The 26,848-nt window shown below is 39.6% G+C and overlaps 1 protein-coding gene across 5 annotated transcripts in view; it reads left to right on the top strand.

Moving 5' to 3' along the window:
* Positions 1–26,848, top strand: part of LOC145502324 (uncharacterized) — a 65,707-nt gene that overhangs the window by 11,516 nt on the left and 27,343 nt on the right. For 4 of the 5 annotated variants that reach the window (XM_081481583.1, XM_081481584.1, XM_081481587.1 and 1 more), the window contains 16 exons: positions 7,610–7,853; positions 8,270–11,224; positions 11,887–14,517; positions 14,774–14,932; positions 15,503–15,844; positions 16,577–17,413; positions 18,088–18,182; positions 18,678–18,815; positions 20,096–20,198; positions 21,449–21,627; positions 21,981–22,184; positions 22,848–22,949; positions 23,459–23,750; positions 24,835–25,032; positions 25,450–25,678; positions 26,227–26,383. In XM_081481583.1, coding sequence (XP_081337709.1) covers positions 7,610–7,853; positions 8,270–11,224; positions 11,887–14,517; positions 14,774–14,932; positions 15,503–15,844; positions 16,577–17,413; positions 18,088–18,182; positions 18,678–18,815; positions 20,096–20,198; positions 21,449–21,627; positions 21,981–22,184; positions 22,848–22,949; positions 23,459–23,750; positions 24,835–25,032; positions 25,450–25,678; positions 26,227–26,383 — 8,865 coding nt within the window. The remainder of the gene's footprint in view (positions 1–7,609; positions 7,854–8,269; positions 11,225–11,886; positions 14,518–14,773; positions 14,933–15,502; positions 15,845–16,576; positions 17,414–18,087; positions 18,183–18,677; positions 18,816–20,095; positions 20,199–21,448; positions 21,628–21,980; positions 22,185–22,847; positions 22,950–23,458; positions 23,751–24,834; positions 25,033–25,449; positions 25,679–26,226; positions 26,384–26,848) is intronic. The other variant, XM_081481586.1, reaches the window with a different exon arrangement.

Raw genomic sequence — 26,848 nt, forward strand, 5'->3', positions numbered from 1 at the left:
AAACTATGCATAAAAATGGTCAGTGGATTTAAATCCATTATTTTGTAGACGATAGCGTGGAGGACCTGCTGATCAATAATCGAAAACCTCGAAATATGTGAAAGTATTCGATGGAACATGCTCCCTTACAAAGAAATTTAAGCTATGAAGTCATATACTGAGTTGGTAAGTAAATAATGCGCCAAAGAATTATTTTTTTGGCCTAAATTATCCGCAAAACCGTCGAAAATTTTCTTCTGCAAGGCCAACCAACTGACGCAGGCTTCCGAGCAGACGTGTGGATATTTTAGATGGTAAAATGATACAAAATCATTGTATGGGAGACCTAGATGAAACAGATGATATTCAGAATAACATGGACGAGACCTTAACAGAAAGGTGCTTCATTTCATGTGAAAATGTTCGTCAAATATGAGATCGGAGCAGGATCTGTTTCCTCGGGCGTCCGCATGCAGTGCAAAGCTGTTTCTTGTCTCGCAGCTTCTTCTGAACTTCTGACAAGAAAGGCATCCTAAACTGTTGCTTTGGGTTCTAATTTTTTTTTGTTAATTTCTCAGTGAGTTCACTTAAACCTGTATAGACTGTAAAAGAAAACTGTGTAGGATGTTACATGGAAAGAACTAAAAAATAGAGAATCTGGTTCCAAGCAGCAAGTGAATTGAAGAGGAAAGAAAAATATGAACTGGGACACGTCTTATGCTAAGCCGTTGGCAATAAGAGTTAACTTATCCAGGAGAAACCTGTTGAGCCAAAATGACTTATCACCAAAACGGAGTTCAGTACACTAAGGAAGATTGTGACAAAGGTGATCTCTTATTGTAACCAAACCCCTTGTTTTCTAATAGTATCTGTCTTGAGACACCGTGAAAGCTTTACTGCCTCTAAGTTTGAAATGATAATCAATTCTTTTCTTTATACTTTATGCTTTTAATTTTCATCACAGTTAATCGTATGTAAATAAAGATAGCTTCAACAGTTATTTTACATTAAGTTTAAACTGACCTACAAAGAAATATTGTAGAGAAGAGTGTCACAGAGGTTGTACTTTTAAACATGAACCCCAAGCCTGATTTCTCCCCAGCTCCATCCATCCCAGGTTCCCTGTTGCTTTTTGCATTGATGACTTTATTTTTGACTTCAAGAGAATGCATCATGCAAGTGATAAGCGTACATTTTCCACAAATAACAACAACAAAAACACACACACACACACACACACACACACACACACAAGATTGGGTTTTAAATGTTTAATTGACAGTACATTGACAATAAATAGATAGCTTTATATGGTCAGAAAACGGGCCTGCTTGGATGGTCTTGCAAAGGTAGCTAGTGGAAGATGGTAACCTACGATCAAATAAAACTTCCCTTAATATTCACCAGTTGAAAATTGAAGTAAATGTTGACGTGACCTCCCTTCCCTCTGGTTTTTATTTCACCCCTAACTCTTTTCAACACAAAATGTAAACTAAAAGATAGATTTCCTAATGAGATCTAGCACCAGGAACTCAATATGTATTTACCATTAAAAAAACTAATTCTGACAATTAAATGATCCAACCCCATCCACCTTTTAAGTCCCGTCCAAGCAGATACAATGCGGTAATGTACATGGAGCTAATATCATAATTTATAAAACATTATATAGCTCATTTCCAGTATCAATGTATTGAATTGAGGTCTTCAGATTTTCACATAAAGAATTTTTTTCAGCGCCCTCACCTGCACAAAGGAAAAATAAAATTTTTGAAGTATGTCAAACAAACTAAAACAAACACTCTGCATAAAGCATTTTTGGATCCTGACATAAACAAAAGTTACAATATTGTTTAGGAATTAAAATAAATCAAACTTTTCCAGTTTTGCCAATTTTGTAAACATCATAAGATCAGCAACAGGAACTCAAGGTGACCAAAGTTTGGAACTCAAGTTTTGTTATATAAGCATACATGATTACAGCGGACGGTGAGGCCCCTTATTTGGTCATAGGTAACAAAGAAAGCCCTCCCTGCAGTGACCCTAGATGAGTTAACTTTCACACCATTTTGTTGAGAAAGCGAAACACAAGTCACCCTTAGCAACATAACCAGGGTAACCCTGGTAGGCCTGATAACCTGTTTTCGTCAAAATACTGGCCTACCTGGGACAACTCATGGTATGAAGAAATCAAAATTAACTCACAAAACCCCACAGTGATCAAATGACTGAAAGGAAGCCAAAGGAAGAAGGACAACTGAGCGTTAGAATATGAAAAAAGGCTTAAGCAATCCTGGAGGGACAACTTCATTTCATATAAACACTTGATAAAGTTGCCTCAGAAGGGTCTGATAGTGTTGTCTCCAGTACCCTAGACCATATAAATGGGGCCTTGTACTCTCTCCTCCGTAGAGGTTCCCTAAGGGAAATTGAATATACTCTCAACTACCAGCCTAAGGTCAAAGCAGCATAAGAGAGGCCTATGCAGAGGAGAGAGAGCCTTGTATGTCATTATGTTTAAAGAAAAGTCTTACAAGACTAGACTGCAAACCATGGGTAAAAATGTAGACTGCAGGCTTTTTAAGAATATCATATTCCCATTTTCATTTATAGAGAGATCGAGCTAACCATACGCTGGCTAATCTGAGCCGTATACTTCAGGCTAACAGGAGAACTAAACTCTCTATAAAGGAAATGGGAATACAATATTCTAAAAAAGTCTGCAGTCTTCATTTTTATCCTCTGTCTGCATTTTAACCACCGTTGTGCAGTAGGTAGGCTTTAAGTCTTATTTAAATAATTAAAGTTAAGTTCTTGTTTGTGAAAATTCTCATTTCCGTCATTGTGGATAATATTTCTGTTTGCTAGGCCTGTTGTAGAAAATGTGAAAAGGTTTTAGTTTTCTGAAAGAACACTCCGAGCTCGAGATCGCAGATATTTCAGACTCAAATGAACTGATCATTTTTACTGCTCACTCTTCAAAATCATCTTCAATTACAATATTTTCCTATACATATAAACTATTCTGTGACTAAGTTACACGTTTCTTTAGGCTACCGATCACGCAAAAAACGCAATTTTACAGGGCGAACAGTCAAAATTTTTCCCCACATATTTCCACCGCAGAGCGATGACTGTAACTCTTTAAATGCACTTTATGCGAGATTTTTCGGTCATAATTAAAATCTACTTACCTCTCAAGAAAGAAAAATGATAGTTACTCCTTGAGATCCAAATACAATACCATTTGAAGCTGGAATGATCGGAGAAATCTGCCTCAAAAAGTTGTATCAGCGAGAGGCGACGACGCCATTTTCGAAAATTTTGTGCATTTGCGCACTTCTTTCGCCGTGACGTCATAATGGCCATGATCATAGGGTCAGCCAAATCTGACGTGTTCACCTCTCCCTCCTGATTATGGTCAAGTGACACTTGCAAAACAAGGTATCCGCCGACCAGTATTGCGTGACTATATCGCAGGCGCAAGTTTAGGGCTCATCGAGGTCACATGCTCTTTTGAAGTTGACCGCTGACCAAATGCTGGTTTTCTTTTGGATCGCGGGCTCATGCCAGACTAACTTATTGTAAATGGGGCCGGGTTGTTCGTAAGCTGGTTAAGCTAACCTAGGTTTAAAAGTTAACAGAAGTATAAATATTTCTTGTATACAAGTAATTTTCACTGCTTTTGTGTTGCGTATTATGAGATTATGCAAACTCAAAACAGAAGGCCGGCCAAACAACATACAGAAAACCTCATCGCAGAGTTACAAAACTTAAGTGAAATTTTCGCTTAACCTGGGTTATCTTACTCAGGCTTTGAACAACCCGGCCCAAGAGCTCCGCTTTTAGGCTTGACTAAATCTGTATGTTAAGGTATTCTTTATTAGGGACTTTAAGCAGCGGGAACGCGGACGGCGATGGCGACACCGAAGCCTGTGAGAAGGCTGGAGAGAGAGCGTCATTATGGCGAGAATTCACAAACATTAAGCAGCACCGTCGGAAACCGTGGTTTCCGCACTTTCAAGGTTATGGACATTATTGATATTCGTCCTCTGTTTATCAGGATGACTTCATTGAAAGAAGTTCGCAATTAGCTCTTGATAATCCACGATGAAGGTGTTTTAAACGATGACGAACTTCTACTCTTGTACGATTTAAACTGGTCTAACGATCTCGACCAGCCTTATGATTCCTTTTACTGATTTTAACTTCGATGATTTGAAGACGACGAGTGCCTGTCCGAATTTGGCTTCCACAAACGCGACTTGCCCCTTCTCGCTGAGTTGTACAGTGAAGTAAATGAACTTATTATCAGCAGATGTTTAGTCAGACTGGCACAACACATCCGTGTTCCGACTGATAAAGATCTAAGTAACCCACTGATCTTACGACTGAAAATGAAAACAGCTATACAAGTTTTAATGGTGTCTACCCTTTTAGATGTGTTAGAATTTCACCATAATGAGCCATCTGACATTTGAGTACTTCTTGAAAGGAAAAATTTCGGTTCAAATGCGTGTAAGTTGTCTTTATTTCATAATTTTTAGTGTCAATTTTAGTATGCAATTTAATTAGGCTAGTTTTGGGACGCACTGAAATTTTATTTCTTAAGTTTTTGGAATGTTTAATATCGGAGAATATTCTTTGTTTGGGAATTTAAATTACCTCAATTATTCTCCAGTCATGTACTTTTTGTAATTTCTTTGATTTATTTTTGTACTAGCATGACAAAATATTATTAAACTATTAAACTTAAACGGTAAGCTTTCAAAAAGAATATTTCACGGTACTCACATGTTCGCCGACTGGCTTGAGTTCGCTTCAGATTTCTCGACGTTTCTTTAAAATGAAATATCTCACACACCAAGAGAAAACAAGCATTAAAGTTCCTCGAAATTAGTATTACGGGTTATTTAGCGTTGACACAGTAAAGGAAACGAAAGCGAAATCTCACGTTTTCAGACAATGCGAAATGAGCTTCACTCACGTCGGGCCCGAACGCAGAACGTCAACCTGTTTCCCACCAGTCGTTCGCAGTCGACCTTTTGGCTTTTCCCTGGTCTAATGGCGTTCCCGTCGCCGTCCGCGTTGTCGTTGCGTTGTCGTCCCTATTTATAGTAACAACACCGCTTAGCTAAATAAAAAGCTACTTCGCAGGAAGCCCAGTATTAAAATAACATAAAAATACATTGATTAATAAACAAGTTTATTCAGCAAACATACATACAAACAAACAAAAAACAAACAGCCTCACAAACAAACGAACAGACTCACAAACAAACAGACCCAAAAAACAAGAAAACAGACTCACAAACAAACTAACCCCCATCAAACAAACAAACAGACTTACAAACAGACTAACCCCCATCAAACAAACAAACAGACTTACAAACAGACTCACAAACAAAAAGACTCCAGACAAACAGACTCACAAACAAACAGTTTCACAAAGAAACAAACTCAAAATAGAAAAGAAAATCACAAACTCATAAACAAACAGATTCTATGACAAACAAACAGTCACAAACAAAAAGACTGACAAACCAGCTAACAGACTCACAAACAAACAAACATAGTAAAACCCAAAAACAAACACCCAGACTCGAAAATAGATTAAAAACAAACAAACAGACTCATAAACAAGCAGAATAAAAAAAACAACAAGAAAACAGACACAAACAAACAGAGTCACAAACAGAGAAAAAAATAAAGAAAGAAAAACCCAAAAACAAACACCCTGACTCAAAAACAGACACGCAAACCAAACAAACTAACAAAAAAACAAACTCACAAACAAAGACATACAGAATCACAAACAATTTGACTCACAAACAAAACAGTCTCATCAACAAACAAACAGACCCACAAACAAAGACTCACAAACAAGCAACCAGACTCTCAACAGACTCATGATCAGAGACAAGCAAACAGACTCACAACAAACAGATTCACACATAAAAAACAACAGACTCAAAAACAACTTGAGTAAACAGCCTCACGAGGAAACACAGACTTACAAACACACAAACAAGCAGACTCGCAAACAAGCAAACAGACTTACAAACAAAAAAACAGACTCAAAAACAAGAAAACCTTAAACAGACACAGGCCCACAGACAAACAAGCAGACTCCCAAACAAACTCACAGACAACTGAGTGACTCATAAACAGACACACAAACAAAGACACAAGCAAAAACATACAAACAGACACACAGACAAACACACAAACACACAAACAAACAAACAACAAACATACTCAAACAATCAGACTCACAAACGAACAGACCCACCATCAAGAAAACAGACTTAAAAACAAACAAACAAGCCATAAAACAAACCAAACACAAAAACAAGCAAACAGACCGATAAACGAACAGACTAACAAACATACAGACTCACAAATTAATAAATTCACAGTCAAACAAACAAACAATCGGACAAACAACCAAAAAATGGACTCAAAAACAAAAAGACTGACAAACCAGCTAACAGACTCAAAAACAAGGAAACAGAGTCACACGCCAAAAAAATGCAAACGAACAGACTCACGAAGAAAAAAAACAAACTCAAAATAGGACAGCAAAATCACAAACTCATAAACAGATTCAAAGACAAACAAACAGAATCACAAACAAAAAGAAACAAATTTAAACGAACAAACAAACAGACTCTTAAACAGACTCAAAAACAAACAGACCCATAGACAAACAGACTCACAAACAAACAAACAGCCAAAGAAACAAACTCACAAACAAGTAGAATCAAAAACAAGAGAACAGACCCACAAACAAACAGTTGAGTCACAAAAAAACAACAAACAAAGAAAGTAAAACCCCAAAACAAACACCCAGACTCAAGAACAGATACACAAACCAAACACACTGACAAACACACAAACACACTCACAAAAGAAACCAAACAGAATCACAAACAATTTGAATCACTAACAAAACAGACTCGTAAACAAACAAACAGACTCAAAAGCAAAAAGACTCACAAACAAGCTAATAGACTTAAACAAGGAAACATATTCAAAAAAGACCAACAAACAAGCAAACAGACTCACAGCAGACTCACAAATGAGCAGACAGACTCACAACAAAAAAATTAACAAAGAAACAAACACACTCTCAAACAAACAGATTTAGAAACAAACACAGACTCGCAAACAAGCAAACAGACTCACAAACAAACAAGAGGACTTCGAAATTAACAGACTCACAAACAAGCACTATGGGCTGATAGTGTCTCTCCGCGGATGAACACTATCGCGTCACGTGATCGATTTAAACCAATAACAATCGGAGAAAATTTAGTGGTGAACTATAATCTGTGATAGATACTGAGTGGCTTAGCAGTATGTGCTTGTTAATAAAATGACAGCCCCTTCCTGGCGTTTTCGAAGTGTCTGTGAAGAGGATTTAGTTAAAGTTTTGAACAACTAGTAGATTTATACTAAAACAATTAGATTATTCGCTCTCGATTTCTATACGTGATAGAAATCTCGAGCTCATAATCTAATCGTTTAATAGCAGTCACCGTTCCAACAGGGACGATTAATCCTTCACCTCGGCTGTCTTAGCATTTTATAGAGGTTCGATTTTATTATAAATTACTTTATTTTGTAGGTCTTCAGAGCGCGACCTGGAAGAACACTTTCCGTGCATTTACGGTCGATTGTAGGAAGTGAATTTGAGCTCAACATTACAGATGGAAGTGCACACAACAACAACGTACTCATCAAGATTACAGATAAGTACAATGGAAAGACGGTAAAAACTGCTTCTAGTTGTGTCTTGGAAATTTCTTTCTATTCTAAAGGCAATTCCAAAGTTCCAGCCAATCTGGAGATGATCATAGTGGAAGATCAAGGTACCTGTTAAAGTTACAGCAGTAACTTCTCAAAATAAACGTTGATCTAAGGAGATTGTAGACCTAAAAATTTTATTATCATGTATCCAGGATTGACTTACTTCAAAGTTATACACGACGCTTTGGTTTGCTCCGAATGTTTGAACTGTTCTTGTCTTCTTGTATAAACTGCTTTCTCCTGCTTCGTCTGTTGCTTTTACAACACAAGTATTCGGTTGCAAAACAGCTAAATATTGTTCCGAATAGGAAACTCTGAATGAAAAAGAACGGTAGATTATTTATATAGGCCAAGAAAAACTGTCTTGTGAAAAGACACTCATTGTATGTTTATTGAACAGAGGTCGGAACTTTCAAGGTTTTTTATAAGATCTTTTTCCGGGTATTTTTATCATGTTCTTGGTTTTATTTCTATGCAGGGTCGCCTCCATCCCTTCTAATATCAAAGAGTACTTTTTCCAACAACTTTAAAACCGGAATTGCAGTATATGACCTGATGGGCTATTTTCAAATTTTTAACACGGTGACGTCGAAAAACGGTGGTGTTGGCCTACATATAAGGCGAGCACACGGTAGACTCCATGTCGTATCATCTGTGCTTGCTGATAACCAAAAACGTGGCGCGCACATTGAGAAAATGTCGGGATCAGTGGTACTTGAAACTGTCACATCCTCGAAAAACCACGAATCAGGAATGGTAATCGAGTCAGGAACGTTATCTTTCTTAATGACTGACAGTCACGTGAACGAGAACTTGGGTGAAGGCTTATACATCTCAAACCCACTCGACTCTACTATAAATATCTCCAACACAGAGTTTCTTCGCAACAGCGGAGGCCAAGGAGTTTATTTCAAGGACTTCCGTGAAGATTGCCAGATTCTTCTTTCAGACATAACTTCACTTGGAAACTCACAGAACGGTGCTTTGTTTGAAAGAGTAAGAACCAAGAGTATGAACGTAACATCCTCCTCGTTTGACGGAAATACGTTACATGGCGTACATGTTAAAGAGGTTTTCACGGGTAGCGTTAATTTGCAGGAAATTTCCACATCTTACAATTTGAAAACAGGCCTGGTTTTCTACCAAGGAGTCAGCAGCATGAACATAGAATCGTGGTCTTCCATTGGTAACCAAATTGATGGCTTTTCCTTAGAGAACCAAGAAGGACAACTGACTTTAAAGGACTGTTATGTTTATGGTAACAAATGGAACGGACTGTGGCTTGTGGATTCTTTTGACGCTCGTCTTCAGTCTGCCCATCTTCAGAACTGCAGTGTTTTGAAAAGCAATCGTTATGGGGTCTTATTTGGTCTGATGTATGGATTTCGACAAGGTGTCGAGGACTATGCTGTTACAGTGGCCAATTCTACAATTGCCAATAACGAGCTCGGTGGTTGCTGGTTTTATCCTTCCGGCTGCAGATGGTACTCTAGTTATCCACGTCACAGAAGCGTTCAACTTTCATTTACCGGAAACACGGTCGAGGGAAACCAGAAATTCGGTATTTACATCCATGGTCCAGAATGGTACGAGCTAAGTGCTGTCTTAGCAAATAACGAGATCAAGAACAATAGTGGTTATGCACTGAAGGTGGCTTACTATGACAATTACTGTTCCGACGATTATTCCTTTCCTGCCCATGTGAGAGTTCTATCCAGCACCTTCCTCAAGAATATAGGAGAATATACTGTTTTCGTTGACTACAATGCTTTTCCCACAAAGCGGTACATCGTCTTCAACAATAACTCATTCATCGAGAACCGAGCCATCCAGTCATTCTCCAGCAGCTATGTTCGTACTAAAACACAAGCAGTTTTAGCCGTAAAAGAAGGGACAATCACCGTGGAGCATAATTCGTTTGTCAATCCTTTGTTTCCTAACGAAATGGCAACTCTCCTTAAAGATCAAGAAAGAGTTATTCAGGCTAGGGAAAACTGGTGGGGCTCAAGAGACGAATGCAAAGTAGAAAAAAGGATTTTTCACTTTGGCGATCGAGTCGAACTAGCACAGATTCAGTACTACCCATTTCTGGATTCCGTTCATTCTAACACAGTTAAGGTCCGTAATGGTACCCGTCGTTTCTGTTTCCTTCAAGGAAATATGTTAGGTGGAACACTAAATCAAACTGTCACCTTACCAAAAGACAGTGACACTTACCAGGTAGTAGGGGATGTCATAGTTCTACCTAATGGCGTCCTTACCATTGAAGGAAATGTCACATTGGAATTTCCATTGCAAGCCGTTTTCATTGTTTTTGGTCAGGTTGTCATCAAAGGTACAGAGAACAAGAGGGTAAAGCTTATTCCTAAGAAGCCTTTGCAAAAGGAAATAAGACTCGTTGGTAGTCCTGACCCATGGGATGGAACACTTGAAATATGGTTCAATAACACATGGATGCCGGTGTGCCTAGCAAGATATCACTATGTGCCTACTATAGTATGCAGGCAGTTAGGATATGAAGCAAAAGGTTACAGTTATCGTTACTCAAATGGAAAAGAGACCTTTGTCCATAATGTTCGATGTGACTCAGATGAAAGTGACAGTATCATACACTGCAACGGGAACAACTGGATGGCATCATCGTCATGCTCCAGCTATGTCGCGTATATTCGTTGCAAAACTCCTTATTGGAGCGGCGTTCACATGACGATAACACCAAAGAAAAGTGACATCAGAAATGTTGATATAGACTACGCAGGCTTCGCTTACAGAGATGACCTCAGCATCCCTGGTATTGCTCTAAGGGTGGACGTCAATCAGCACAACATCAATGGCGTCTTGGTGAATAATTCTGCCAGCATGGGAGTGCAAATGATGTATCCAGATCCCTTTAAAGTTTCACCCGACATCATAAACTCGACAATAACCAATACTGAGGGGTCTGGAGTACTTCTAGAATCTCCTTTTCTGAGCCTCACGACTACTAATGTTGTAAACACCAAAGGCTACGGGTTTACGTATTATTATAGCTGGAAGCCCCTTAACGACCATGTTTTCAAAATAGCCGACATGAGTGTGAAGAAGAACATCAACGTGTGCTCTGAAAATGACACTTTTATCGATGATTCTAGCGCAGTGTACTACTTGGTTGTGAGAGCAAAAGGCCGCCATGCCTGTGAGAAGGTGATCACAGTTCCACAGGATTATAACGTTGGAATGCAGTTAATCCACCACGATTTGCGATGGTCGTCAGTGTTCCATGTCTTCAGTGGAACAAACAAGACACTAAGCACTCATTGGGATGTTCACTCATTAAGCTTAAAAAGCCGTCCTGTCTGGAAAGCAAACTCAAGCTCAGTCCTTTTCGAAAGCTCAATGTCCTATTACGATCATTACTTTACCACGGTGCACTTTGTACTGTTTCTCATCAAAGGTAAGTAAGCCATTCTTTGCAGGCTTCTGTTAAATAGTTTTTACAACAAACAACACATATTGGACGAGAAATAAATGATACGTCTTACCTACTTCAGTCATGGACTTAAAGAAGGACAATGTATACCCGTGCTTACTTACAACTGTATTGAAGGTTAAAAAATATATATTTTTGCTTCAGGCATCTAAGTGGGTATACCCTTAAGGGAGTTGTTCAGGTAAAATGATCCACACACTTCATGTTCACTATGCGGACATTCAGAGTCATTACACTCCTACTCTGCTGCGTTTTCCTGTTCAGAGGTACTTTGTCACTCAATTGTGCCATAGAACAACATGGAATGTCTCTAAGATATTTTCAACTGTCACTTGATCACTGTTTTGTTTTATAACAATCTCCAAATTTTGCGATTTTTACAAATACATAAGCTGAGACAGCACAGTAACATAGCATAAAGACAATATAACTGATGTGGTTTAGTTGGTCTGATCGATCGAAGCCTAAGAATTTTAGTAATGGGATTTTTTCGCTTCAGTTTTCCGATGTCACATGCTAAGTCAACTGCCCTAACAATTTTAAACAAAATTGATGACGCCATGAGGTTGCGGCAAATTGCATGCTTGTGTGTTTGTTTTAACAACTGTTTCTGTTTTAAATGATAGAACCGGACAGAGCAAAGCAGCGGTTGACATCGCCGAAGCTGATCATCTCGAAAAGTAATTTTATCAGCAACGCTTATGGCGGGGTATATTTGGGGGGTGAACACTCAGGAAACGTTCAGATCCAAAGCTCAGTTGTACAAGACTCACCGGCTGACGGCGTCACATCGGATTTTTCACATGTTGAAAACCTTAACCTGTTTAACTGTTCCTTTATTGGAAATCAGGTTGGGATTAGACTTTCTTCGTTTTCGGGCAACGTTAATGTTGAAAACACCGACGTTTCAAACTCGACTTCCAATGCCCTTTACATAGTTTCGGATGGTCAGAAAATGGTCCATTTCCTAAACAGTAGCGTCATTCACAGCGAGGGATTTGGAATTTATCTGAAAGGTAATTACGAAGACGCAAGTCTTTTTGCAATCAATAGCTTTTTTGGGTGGAACAAAGCTACCTCAGTTTACTCAGACATTCGTTACGCCCGATACACTCCTGATGGATCACAGGCATCCTTTAAAAACTGTACATTTTTAATGAATCAGGGCCCTGTAGTAAACATCGATGAATCCCCGAAGTTTTATCCATGGGAATTTGAAGGTAACATTTTCATGAACAACACACAGAATTCCGTTATCATGACGACTAGATATACAGATGATCGATTTTCGCCTGGACTCTTCGTTCGACGAAATAAGTTCTTATTTAACTTTTTCCAAGAGAAAGGAGTCATTTATGTTAGAGGAGGCACAAAGGAGTTGATCATTGATGGAAACGTATTCGAAGGAAACTACGGACGGTCTGTGTTTGTGGAAGAACAGTCTTTTTTTCGAGCTCCTGCCGCAATTCAATATAACGTTTTCAAGGATAATAGCGACGCGAACGGAAGCGTTTTAGAGATCAGAAGAATGGAAAACGACGTCATAATTCTTAACAATGTCTTTAAGTTTAACAAAGGACTAAATGTGGTTCTCCTCCATAACGAGTATTTTGTAGGTGCCAAAAAACATATCACTTTCATGAACAATTCACTTCTAAACAACTCAAACACTTGGTCTTCTGGTTGTGAAGTTGAGATCTCAGGAATGAAGGAATATAAAGTAATTTCAATACGCCACAATAGATTTAACAGCCAAAGCTTTCCAAAGGAACTTTGCGTAAATATCAGTGCAAACTCACACACCAGCATTGTGAATGTGTCCTTAAACTTCTGGGGTTATGACAACGAGAATCAAATTAAGGAGAGAATCTATGATGCTGAGGACAATTACGAAAGGGCCTTGGCTGTTTTTATTCCATTCTTTGGCAGCATGGGAGAATTAATGCAAGGGTCAAACCAAAGCGATGGCCGCGAAACATTTGCAACTCGATATTTGGGTGGACGTATTTCATCTAGCCTTAACCTGTGGAGTAAATTCAGCCCTTATGTAGTAATTTCCGATGTTACTGTTTTGCCGGACGCTGAACTAAAAATTCACCCAGGTGTCGAATTACAGTTTGGCTCAGGTATTGGTATGTTGATTCTTGGTGCTCTCTTTGTGCTGGGAAATAGGGAGAATCCTGTAACATTTTCTCTGCTGAAGAGAAGTCAAACGAAAATATCGATTCCTGTTCGTTTAGTGGAAGGCACATTCCCGTGGCAAGGACGTTTAGAAGTATTGCATAATGGTAATTGGACCCCAGTGTGTGTAAACGAAACCATGACATTTGGAAGGAAGAACGCTAAAGTGATATGTGGAAAACTCGGCTATCAAGCGCCGGCGTTAATCATTTATGTCGTTCATTCATCTTCACTTGGTGCAATTTTGAATTGCCGTGGTAATGAAACAGAGATTAACGAATGTCTGTTATCTTTCCATAATGTCAGTGGCAATTCGACTCGACAAGTTGCCTTACACTGCAAAGGAGGGACGCCTTGGGGAAATTTAAGATTTCTTCGCGTATTTCGGAATACTTCTTACCCAATGACATCACGTCTGCAGCATTTAAAAATCGTGCACTGTGGTGAAAAACATGGCAAGAAGGTTGCTGCTATTGAAATGATTCAGAACGTTCCCGAAATGAATCGCGTGTCTATTTCAAATTGCACAGCAGGTGGTATCAAAGTTTTGTTTCCAGAAAGAGAAGTGTACCTGAGAGACATGTTCTTGGTCAATACTGGAGGTTATGGAGGTGACATTTTGATACCAAAACGGAATTTCACCATTGAGAAAGTAACGTCGATGAACAACACACATGGGTTGAGTTTTCATGAGTTGGATGGTCATTGGATTGAAGGTGTTTCCTACGGACAAGTTTTGTTGTGCGATCCAGCAACAAATGTCACTATTAGGGATCGTGATTTATTCCTATACGTTTTTCCGCCATTGATGAGGTTCTTAAACCTAGGGTTGCACTGCCATATGGAGGTTAAAACGGACAGAGATGCAGGTTTCGCTCTTCAGCTGCTGGTAATGAAGAATCTTAGGTCTGTGACGATAGAAAACCCTTCTGGAAAGAACATCTTGAAGTTTTCCTCTACAGATATAGGACCGCTCTCAAGACGCCGACTGGTTCCGTGGAATGCTCTCACAGTTTATTTCGAGGGATGGTATTCCAGCGAAATGCTTTTACAAGTACAACGAGTTAAATTAAAAGGTTAGTATACCTTTTGTTATGTTAGCAATTGCATAGTTTAAAAAGCAGCTACGATGGTTCATTTATTTCCTCAGTAACATAATCAGTGAACAATTGCCTGTAATCTTTCCTATTATCGCTGATTATGACTTAAAGCAGTAAACAATTCCTAGCTTAACTGTTAATTGTGCAATGCAATATGTAACTTCCGTAGTCCGTGGTTTTAAGATCTTTTCCTAAACTCCTTTGATTTTTTTTTTAAATTTCACTTTGTCAGATATGCCTTGTACATTTGAGCGAGGTAGTTGTGGATGGAGACAATATCCTGGAAATTATTTTAGAAGCGTCAGCCTGACATTCCAATGGAGATGGCATGACGACTATGATAAGCCTACCGCTATTCCTGACCATACTTTTTCGTACGATGGTAATACAGGTAAGTCGTGTATGATACTGTAAATGTTATTTCATCCGATCTGTAAGGCTAATCGCACATGCAAGCTTGTAAATCATGAAGAACGCTTGTCCTGAGAATCACCTGCAGTAAAAGGCCGCAGTTTTAGATGTTTGTGCTGAGTACAATATTACAATACAATACAATGTAATGCAATGCAATGCAATGCAATGCAATGCAATGCAATACAATACAACATCATTTTATTGTGTAACACAATTAGCTATATGTGAGGTGGGATATCACTTTGCTTCTGTCCCCGTAGGCGCTTAACCCTGTGCTTGTGTTTATGACTCCAGGAAAAAAATACTATTTTAATCCGACTGAGTTCAGTCCAATAAAAATATCCTAAAAGACCATGAATTTCAAGGAGAAGAATAACATAGTAAGATATAGATGAGATATGTAAGGATATTTGGAAGAAACGAGTTCACCTTCGCGTGTTTAGATTAGAGCTACATATACAATTGTTAAGTAAGAATGCTCGTAAGGAATTCTAAATGTCATACGTTCTTTTTTTTATCTCTTTTGTTTACTGGCATTTTGTCTTAGGAAATTATATTTGGCTAGCACGCCGCTGGTATTCGGGATATGGCGCCTTTTCCAGCCCACCCATTTTCAAGGAAAGCGACTACTGCTCCTTAGAGTTCTACTACAGATTTTGGAAAGATTGGTATGGACGGGCATATGCATCACTCTCAGTTTTTATTGAAGAATTAAATGGAAATAGGACAGCATCATTGTGGTCCACAAGTGAGCTCACGACGTACTGGAAAAAGAAAGTGATTAAGCTGCCGCAGACTTCCTACAATTACTCGGTTGTCTTCCTTGGGTACTTCCAGGGCAATGTAATCGTTCTAGTAGATGACATGGAGTTCATACGGTGCAACTTATGTAAGTTGATACACTTTCCATTTGAGGGACGGGGTCCTAGGGTAATGTTTACAGTAATAACTTAAAAAATGGGTTTTAAAATTGATTGAAACACTGGAAATTCTTAAGGTATTGGCCGGATTTATACTACAGACGAATTATCCGATCGGATCTATACTAGGAGACCATTTATCCATCTGAGTCGATTTTTCCGTCTCGGGTAGACGAATTACCCCTCGCAGTCAGATGACTCGTCCCAAGTATAGATTCGGCCTCTGATACATCTTGGGTGAGCAGGAATGGCCGTGGTGAGAGTGCTTGCTTCAAGATTCAATCCCGGCCTGCTGCCCTAAGTGGGCTGAGTTTTTTGTTGTTGGTTCCCGCCCAGCCCGGAGAGCTTTCTCTGAGTACTCCGGTTTTGACATTTTCCCCCTAAAGAAACAACATTTCCCAATTCCATATCGACCTGGGTAGAATTAGTCCCACATTGAAACCAGCTGGGGCTGATGTGATTTTCTCTGTATATAACGTAACTCAATTTGATTTACACTGTAAAACAACCTTCCGGTAGACCTTGCATTGTCAATTAAGTCGCCTATACGGATTATCGTGACGCGCATTTTATCTTCCATGGTATTTTTACCAAATTAGTTCTAACAAGAGGTTAAATAAAGTAGGAGATATTTATTGCCATATTTAACTAATTCACGCGTAATCTCTTCTGTGCATGGAGTTTTGGTGTTCTGTTTGTAGCCCACGTCTTCACCCATCGTATAACGGAGAGCATCTTCAGCGGTAACTTTGAGCAGGGAATAAGCTACACTTCTACTCAAACCAAAAACCACCTTCTCAGAATAGAACGTAGTAGAATTACGAACAATGGCGGTACGTCATCAGGAGCGATTCATCTCAACGCTGCAAACCAAGCGTTTGAACTTTTTAACAATTACCTGGCTGAGAACAGAAATGGAAGCATATATTCAAGGGTACAATATGAAGAGTCAGAATCCAATATGCCAAAGAACCACATTCATGGTAATACATTTGATTCCAACAGAGGAGGATCTTTGTTCATGGAAGGAGTAACTGGACTTTATTTAGACGTTAAAGTAACAAATAATTATTTCTCTCGTAATTTTGCTCAGGATCCCGATGGTAAAGTAAACAGTGTTTGTAGAATAGCCAATTTACGAGCTCATGTTCAAGGAAATTTCTTCTACAACAATGTAGGACAATATGCTTTTGAGTACAGCTATGCTCTAAGAAATGCAACAGTCCTGCACTTTCTAAACAACACTTTGTACAAGAACAGTGCTTTGGGTCTCAAGGTCAATTATGGAGTGACGATCCTTTGCAACGGAGCTGCAGAAATCCACGGAAACGTACTGGAAAATCCTGGCAACCGCTATCAAATAAGTACGACATTGCAGGGAATTCAAGTTATTGCTAATGCGACTTCAAATTGGTGGGGAGAGAGCGTGGCCAATTTGATCGCCTCTCTCATCATGGATAAGAGTAAAGACTACCGACTGTCGTTAACAGTAATGTTCAAGCCGTTTGTTCAGTCTCCACCGCAGAGAGTAATTTCAGGTAAGCTTTGTTTTTTATTTGGTTTTTAAGTCAAGCGTATTCATTGGGCATGTATGAGCGATTTTAAATTGGATGTCGTAAAACCCAAAACTACAGTTGCGACATGCACTGACCAATCACAGGGGACAATGACAATTAGGCAAACCAATCAAAGGTCTAATCAAAGATGTAGCTCATCATGACGCGTGGGAAAGGTATGTGAGTCGAATGACGATTGGTTTTGGTTTCGCTTCTCTGATTGGATGAGAAAAATGGTGCGAACTTTTAAAACATTAACTATAGGCATGGTTGTACAACATTCAAGAGAAAACCACTCTAAACATTATAGGTTACGATATAGCTTTGCCGTCACCCTGCAAAAATTGGCAACCATCTGGAGCTTGATAATTTCTAGTTGAATCAGAGTGATAGAAAACTGAATCCACAGGCTCCCTTGACCATTTTTATGTTGAAATTTGTTATCAATAATATGAAAGACGTAAGCTGAATAACATCGAACCATTGATAAGGGAAGGACCTCAATGTATTAGCTTACATTAATTTCTGGGTCTTTAACACCAATACAACCAAAACACAACACAATGAAACAAAGTAAAAGGTCACGAAGATCAAAAGAAAATTAAGAGGGGAAACACCCAAACAAAAACCCCGCTTTCTTTGGTCTTTTTTACCAGTTTCTTGCCCACCGGAGTGGATAAAGGAGAACGAGCTGTGTTTTTTGTACAAAGGAGGTGCCTTCCGTTTTGTAGAAGCTAAGACATATTGTCAGGTAAGTACGTCGAGTGGCATAAATTAAATCAACTTAAAAAGAATGAAGAAAAAGAAGGTACTTTCTTGATAATCAATGATGATCAATGATCAATGAGATCAATGATGAATAATTAATGATCAATAATCAATGATAAACGATCAACGATCAACGATCAACGATCAACGATCAACGATCAACGATCAACGATCAACGATCAACGATCAACGATCAACGATCAACGATCAACGATCAACGATCAGTGAGATCATGAGCTTGAAATTTGTATAAGGTGATTACTTATGAGGCTGAGGGCCGAATCGCCTACATGGTAATTATCGTCATTATTCATGGGGCGTGCAACTTGTTAAGAAGTTGCCCCTTCAAAGGTGGTCTCTTTATGGAACAGATTAAGCTACCTAAGTGACTGGAACTTGCTCACATGCCATCATCTTACCATACGCTTAGTGAAGTTTCAGTTCATGGTATACAAATCTTGTTATGAATCCTTTGCAGAGCTACGGTGGAAATATAATCGCCATGTTTTCGGACGAAGACAAAAGGCTCGTGAAAGATTTGAGACGAGAAGAATTAATGATTTCTTCGGCTGTACCACCTTCCCTGTGGACTATAAAAAGGGATTTCATAACAGAGGTGATATAACTGTGGGAAATTAAGATTAATGTGATTAATAATGTAATTAAGATTTTCGGTTATAATCATTATCTGTGCTTAATGAATGGTGGGATTGGAAAGTTCATATTAGCTTTTAGGATCTCAATTCATAGATTGTGCTTTGAAGATTGCAAAACGCCTACGGACAGCATATTTTGGAAGGTTAAGCACCTGGGCGGAGTTGTTCGAAAGCCGGCTAACACTAACCCAGTATTAAAAGTAGACAGAAGTATATATAAATATATCTTGTATAAAAACGTTTTTCGCTGCTTACATGTATGTTGGCACACTAAATAAACTGCTAAGCTTTGAACAAAGATCCGTCTTGATTGAACGTCGAATCTCACGGGAGATCGAATGAGCCAAACGTGAAAAGTAAAACGACGTTGTGTCAGCCTTGCAGTAGTCTTTGACTTCTCATCGTTTTATTTTTTGGGTAATTTGAGATTATTTAAACTCAAAATTGAGGGACACTCAATATAAACAGGAAACCTCACCGAAACTAAAGATACCAAACTGAAATCAAAATTCTCGCTAATCCTGGGTTAGCTTAAGCCGGCTTTGAACAATTCGGCCCAACACGAATTAACCTAACCCATGTCGGTTTCTGACAATTTCTAGCCAATGTCAGTTTTCTTACTTGAGATTAAACTAACCCAGGTACGTCAGATTCTTACAAAAAGGGAAATAAGTGTTAAACAGCCTTCGTACTAATTTACTTTTGTATTAGTCACATAATGTCAATAATTATTTAAACTAGATTAGATCTTACATTGTACATTTTTTAATTCTTATTTAGTAATTATTCTTTATTGTTTATTTACACACGACCCCACACGACCCTGCAAGCTTAATTACTTATCGTGTTTAAATAAAGGTTACTTACTTAATTATTTGGCATTCACAGGGGAGAGAATAAAGGGTAAGAGAGATAATCCTCCCTAAAGGCCTTATTCCTAACGCAATCCCTCCCAATGTATTTTTAGATCGCCCCTAGCTTTCCAGCTTTGGAAATCACAATACGGTCTGGAAATAGCCAATCTATGGCCCAAACTTTGCTCATGTGGACAGCCCAGTTGGCTTAACATAGATTTCTATCCTACAAGGAAACATCCACCCTTCTGGTGATTAAAGGAAACGTATTTTTTTGTGCATTCTAATTTTGTGTAACGTTAAATGATTAAAAAAAGTTAAATTGATATTATCGTAGCCTTAAACACGGACAAGCTTCTAAAATGTATTTGCAATTTTCACCGCAGTCCAATAAAGACAATGGAATGTGCTCTGTTCTTGACAGCCATGGAAATATTACAGAATCCCAATGCGATGGTCTTCATCCATTTGTTTGTGTCAGAAGACCAGGTAAAATATTCTTCAGTCATTTGTAGGTCAAGTAAGATACGAAATGTCGGGTTCAGATCCACATTGTAAAAGGAATAGAGCCCATTACCTTCCTCATGCATCCTGTGATTGAATTAAGAATGGCAACTTTATTTCAGTTTCAAAGGTTGAGGAACTACTCTATGACAGCCTCGACAACAGGGGTACAGGAAGTTTACACTAAAGTTGGTTAAAATTAGTTAGTTAGTGTAGGAGGCGCGGTGGCCTCAGGGATAGAGAGCGTGTCTCCGTATAAAGCAGTCCGGGTTCGAGGAATGCCCAAGGACATGTGTTGTGTTCTTGGGCAAGACACTTTACCCTCACAGTGCCTCTCTCCACCGAGGTGTATAAATGGGTACCGGCGACCTTAATGCTGGGGGTAACCCTGCGATGTACCAGCATCCCATCCAGGTAAGGTAGGTAAAGTCTGCATGCGAGCAAAGTGGCCCATCAGGCCGGAGCTTATCCCGGTTTCTGTAGCATGAAGCGACTAGGAGTATTTCTACTCCCCCCTGGATGGGATGCTAGTCCATCACAGGGTTACCCCCCAGCATTAAGCTCGCCAGTACCCATTTACACACCTGGGTGAAGAGAGGCACTGTGAGAGTAAAGTGTCTTGCCCAAGAACACAACACAATGTCCCCGGCCAGGGCTCGAACCCGGACCGCTCGATCCGGAGACGAGCGCACTAACCATGAGGCCACCGCGCCTCCCATATCCCATCCAGGGGGGAGTAGAAATACTGCTAATCAGTTCATGCTACAGGAACCGGGATAATCTCCGGCCTGATGGGCCACTTGGCTCGAATGCAGACGTGTACATTACCTAGTCTAGAAGAAGTTATGCTACAGAGGTACTACGCGAAACGGTTGGGACGACCGTTGTGTGTGGATGTTTGTTGTTGCATTGCAGTTTTTTTGTTTTGTTTTTTGTTTTCTAAATGAAATAGCGCATACCATTGATGCCGTTTATCCTGACAGAAGACAGAAATGGAAGGAATGAAGCTTTTTTTTGGAGTTATCCACCGGCTCGTAACAATTGGAATGAAGTAGTCTTTAATTTTCGCAAGGATTTTCCGGCGTAAAATTACTGTTCCATTTGTTTTACAACCGAAATTTCAGGGACTTTTGGCTTACTTGTTAGCACTGTACCTGTTGTGTTCATTATCACCTTGAGTATATATATGGTATGTTCAAAGTTTTCCACCATTTTGTCCTGTTCTTTCCTGGTAGTCATCCACTGCCCAAACGGTTGTTTCCATAATGGGGATTGCATAGGTGCCATATGTTTCTGTTATCCCGGTTGGACTGGGGAGGACTGTTCTCGATTTCACTGCCACGACTTGCACAACTGTTCTGGTAATGGTAAATGTATGGGTCCTAACGCTTGCAAGTGCTATCCCGGATATTTGGTAAGCTTTTTTGTTTTTTTTTTAATATTCCGTTGTTGACAAAGATCTAGTAGTTGAACCCCAAGTCGTCAGTAAGTGTCAGGGAAAGTTGGATTACTGCCACATCTACGAAATGATACATTTACGTGCGAGAAAACCGAAACTCAACACACAATCAGACTTCATTAGAGCAATAGTATATGTTTGACTCTCTACGACGTCAGGTGCTTAATCATCTAAATTAACAATCAATTTATTCTGGAGTCTGCATCATTATTCATTTATTCTTCTGCGTGAAAATTGACATTGGTCAGACTTTATTTCTTTGGGTAATGTTACCTTGATAAAAAGGGAATTGACCTCTTTTTATGTAGGGTCTTGGCTGCACATATTCCTTCTGCGAAAAGTACGAAAGTTGCTCTGATTGCGTGACAGATCCTTTTTGTGGATGGTGTGACAGCTCGCGTTCCTGCCTTGGAGGTTTTGCTGAAGGACCACCCAAAAGAAGTTGTCCCGATTGGTTCTACTATCACTGCTACACTGTAGGGGACAAGAGCCGCTGTTCAAGAAATATTCCGGTGAGCGAGTGAACTAAAAAAATAGCACACACACATGTAATATTTTATGCATAAAAAAGTCTGGCGATCCTGTATCTTGGTCCGGGAGAAGGGGGTACTCAACGAAGTTTTATACTATGAGGCTCCGCCCCGAGGTCCAACCTATTCCCTTTCGTATTCCATTTTGACTTGACAGAAAAAGTACCCCTTTCACGTGCTTTCATGACCGGCCGGTAGTATGAACAAATCGCCAATAAACGAAACCATTTTTTGCCATGTTCATGTTGTGCCTAATAAATTGGATGCACCTGTTCGAAATATCTTAATTAAAGCACTTTTAAATGGCTAAATGGCAGACTGCTACATACCCTTTTATATACCTCGACTCGCGAAATCCCTACCCTTTTACATACCTGCAGCCTGAAAAGGTACCCCTTTTGTGCGGAGCCCTCCCGTATAGGCCAACATAGGGACTAGATTCCCCCCCCCCCCCGGTATATTAGTGCCTCAGCTGGGAGCCTATAGTATATCGATTTTTTGTTGCGTTCTTAACTTTCATGTAGGGCATATAATTGTCAAGTAAAGAATCGCGAGTTCCAGCTAGGGAATTGAGACACTATTAAAAACACACACTAAATTGAACTGAACACATCATGATCATGATCATTCTGTTTTTCTTTTTAGACTGTGGACTGTGGAGGTAAACAGTGCAATTTTAGGAATGGAAGAGGAACTACTGAATCCTGTCAAAAATGCCAGGACCTCGACAAATGTTACAAAATCGCAGTAAGAAGTGTTATGTTATTCTTACTGTATTGTTCACTATTTTATGAGATAGCGTAGCATAACCACACTATCACACGCAATGTACGTTAAGCATGGATCATAATAATGCTGCAAACACATGGCTTGGGAAGGTAAACTTCCTTCGCGCGATAAAGCAATTTCTATTGGCAATGATCTAAAGAAATTGATACATGTCTTTGCCATGCATCATCGAGTTACGACCAAGTTTTGGAGAGTACACGAGAAGCTAGGATTGCTCTCGGCCGCGCTTCGAGAAACTCTCGTTCTCTTCGAACTTCGCGCGCCTCGATTCATAATTCGAGCTCGGCTGCATGTTTAAGCTTGAATTAATTAATAATTAAAAAGCCAGAAAAATCTAAGATGACGCGAAGCCCGCTAGACGATCTATAGGAAACTCCTTTTATCCGATAGGTATTCCCTCCTACGATGGCTAACTCTTTTGATGAAAGTTAAAACTAACTGAGATAAAACTGTTAACATTAAATTAGCAGGAAGAAGGTGAATGTAGAAGCTGGAATGAGACTCGCTGTCCTGATGGCCAAGTTAGTGTGGACTATACTGACCCACAGAGAGGCGAGAACGTGAAACTCGCTGAAAATGTGAAATTTGTCGAGGCAAATACCACGGTTATTTACGCCTGTCCGGTGATTACGGCCCAACATAAGGACATTTCACTTGTATTTGTTGCACCGAAAGTCCTAGATGTCCGAGCCGGCGATATACTGTGCAGTCCTCAAGCCGGAGGGATTATGCATAAAATAGTTGCAGAAGTCAGCGATGGTGAGTTTTGTGAGGGTGTCAGGATGGTCATGCACTTCTGGTTCGGAAAACGTAACTTATAAAATGCTTTGAGTGGCGTTCTCGCGTATAACTCGTGGATTTAAGTTGTGTGTGTGTATGTGTCGTGTGAACCACGTGATCAACAATGATTATTTGATTAAAGTTAGTCGTGTTCAGACCAGGGAGGGGTAAGAGTGGAAACCACCCGCGTTCAATTTAACCACTTACAACGTTTTTAATCATGATTCAAATGAAAGCTGCCACAAGTTGCGACTTTATGAGAACTGCAACTGGGAAAAAAATTGGCTCGACATTTCGCTGTTTCCATGGCAACCGTATTTCAACAGGCATGTCTAGTTTTGGAATTTTCTTGTACCATTGACAAAATTCAAATTTCATGCCGGTTAATATATTTTCATTCTTAGGACTTCTTAGTATTGCTTTATTGATTTTGATTGCAATTGCTTCTGAGTCGTTTCTGCTGATTCTTGACGTTCTGGAAAAAATGCAAGGTGGCGGATCCAAATGGTGGCTGTTTGGAAAAAATGACATAATTACGATGTGATATGACGTCATCATGCCATCTTGCATCTTGCAAAGATATTTTTTGATGTACTATATATTCCCTCCAAGTAACATCATTTAGTACATAGTATTAATGTGTAATAAAGTGGTGGAAGGAGGGGTTTGAAATTTCCGTTTCGCCCCTCCCTCCGGTCATAAACTATTGAAAAAATCTGGTCTGCATAAAACTTAATTTAAAAAAAAAAAACATGTTTCGTGCCTCATGTTATTTGCCAGAATCCAAAATAAGCTCGATGCAAAAGCAACAACCAAGGAAAGAAACCGAGCGGATCTTCACGCTACTTAAACTTAGTACGCATTTATGGAATTAAATGAAACCTGTTTAGGGTGCAGTTGATGCACAACTGTTTCTCGGACACATTGAATTCGTTCGTAAACCGGGCGGAACATCTGATAACTGCAAATCCTTGTGTTCTTAAGCTGATTCGGAGTGGAAAAAGGGATTATTTCTTGCAACCATCGAATGATGCCCTTAATCTGTTGTTATTTCGTTTGCCAGGCCCATTTCGAGTGATGATGAGCGCCCCGGCAGGCTTGGAGGAAGTCATTAGGTATGCAGACTTCAAGAAAAAAGCGACGGTGGAGGACGTGGACGATGATTCAACTCTGGAGGAGGAACCGGATGAAGAGGACTTGGAAGAAATTATTTCTGGAAACATCACGGTTAACTCGAGCCGTATAATTGTCCTACCAGACGGTGAGTTGGTTCGTTTTCCCTACAGTGTTTTTTTTTTTTGTCTTTTTTTTTTTAACATAGATCTTAGCTCTACTTTACTCAGGGATTGATGGAATGCTAAGAAACATATACAATGTAGGTGAGGAAAAAATTAAAGTAGGCCTTAATTTGGAAGACGTGTTTTCTTTTTGTTCTTCAAAGTAGGTGTGATGTATGCCAGTTGAACTTTTACTGCAGCCATGCACCACCTTGCGAACAAAATAAATAAGCTTCACTCCTATTTAGCCATAAGATGTTGCAGAACGAGAATCCTTTTCTTCAAGCTGCTGACTTGAAACAAAGTCAGGATGTAGAGGAGAACCCGATTCGATAATGAGCTGTCTCCAAAGCCATTCGTTTGAGTATATCTATGGATGAAATTGTGTTATTCAATTCCAGTGTACAAATGTCTTGGGCACACGTACGAGATTGGAAACTCCATTGTTCACTCTTATTACCTGGTGATAGAGAAAAACCTCACGGTCCCCAAGGAAGGCGACATTGTAGCGTCAAACGTGAGTGGTGGGTTCATCGAGACTCTCGTTTCAGTTCATAAAACCAACGACACAGGATACTTGGAAACAAAGTTTCAGCGATGCAACGAGAATTCTCAGTTGAATTCCACCAGGTATAGTGATATTAAAATAATTTTTTTTTGTTTCTTCTTTTTAGAAACAAGTTTTAATACTAGAATAAAGTTGTCATGTTGCTGAATGTTCTTTTAAGAAAGACCTAAAGTACGCGATTTAAATCTCACAGAAGTGTGGCATACTAAAGTATAAGCAAAGTGGTCCAAATTATGGTATAATTTCCTGATTATCTCTCTTCCCTTCCCCCAACCCTCCCCCCGGTTTGTTTGTTTGTTTGTTTGTTTGTTTGCTTTTTCTTTTTTGCACCTTGGCACCTAGTACAAAGGACTTCGACCACATTTCACGTTATTAAGTAAAAATAAAGAAAGAAGAACAATGCCGAAAAATCTGCCTTGGCTTGCCCCAAATATAAGTTACTTATAGATAATATGTACATCTATACTTGCGTTCTGCGGAGCCATGTGGCCATGGACTACTAATGGGGCCATAGACTACACATGGAGCCATGGACGACACGCTTGTGTCTACAATAACAAAGCAATGATAAGGAATAATTCCTCGCTTTATCTATTTCTAAACCAACCAGACTGACACAAAGTAGACAGACATTTTCCCAGTCGGTGTTCTGTAGCGGAGGAGACAACAACCCTGGACTCGTGCTTTCAGCAGCGGGAGAAAGAGTTGAACATTTTGCAATCAATGACTCAGTGGTAGGAAGGCCAAGCCGTGGCTACATCGCAAAGGTATTTCCTAAGGAAAAAATGCAAATTGTACTTTGACTTCCATTTGCAATTAATTGACAAACTAAAAGACTAGCAGTTTCTTCTCTTATGTGGCCTGGAATGGATTAATTCCAACGTGTCAACAGCCCGGTGACCTCATGGTTAGTGCGCTCGCCTCCGAATCGTGTGGTCCGGGTTAGAGTCCTGGCTAGGGACACCGTGTTGTGTTCTTGGGCAAGAAACTTTATTGTCACAGTACCTCTCTCCACCCAGGTGTATAATTGGGTACCGCCGAATTTAATGCTGAGGGGTGACCCTGCGATAGACTAGCATCCCATCCAGAGGAGGGGGGTGGGGGGGGGGGGGGTAGAAATACTCCTAGTCGCCTCATGCTACAGAAACCAGGATTAGCTCGGGCCTGATGGACCATCTAGTTCGTATGCAGACTTTACCCAACAGATTTAACTGTTTTCTCGTTGTTTCAGG

This window comes from Orbicella franksi, chromosome 11 (assembly GCF_964199315.1).
Source record: "Orbicella franksi chromosome 11, jaOrbFran1.1, whole genome shotgun sequence".
Taxonomy (NCBI): Eukaryota; Metazoa; Cnidaria; class Anthozoa; order Scleractinia; family Merulinidae; genus Orbicella; species Orbicella franksi.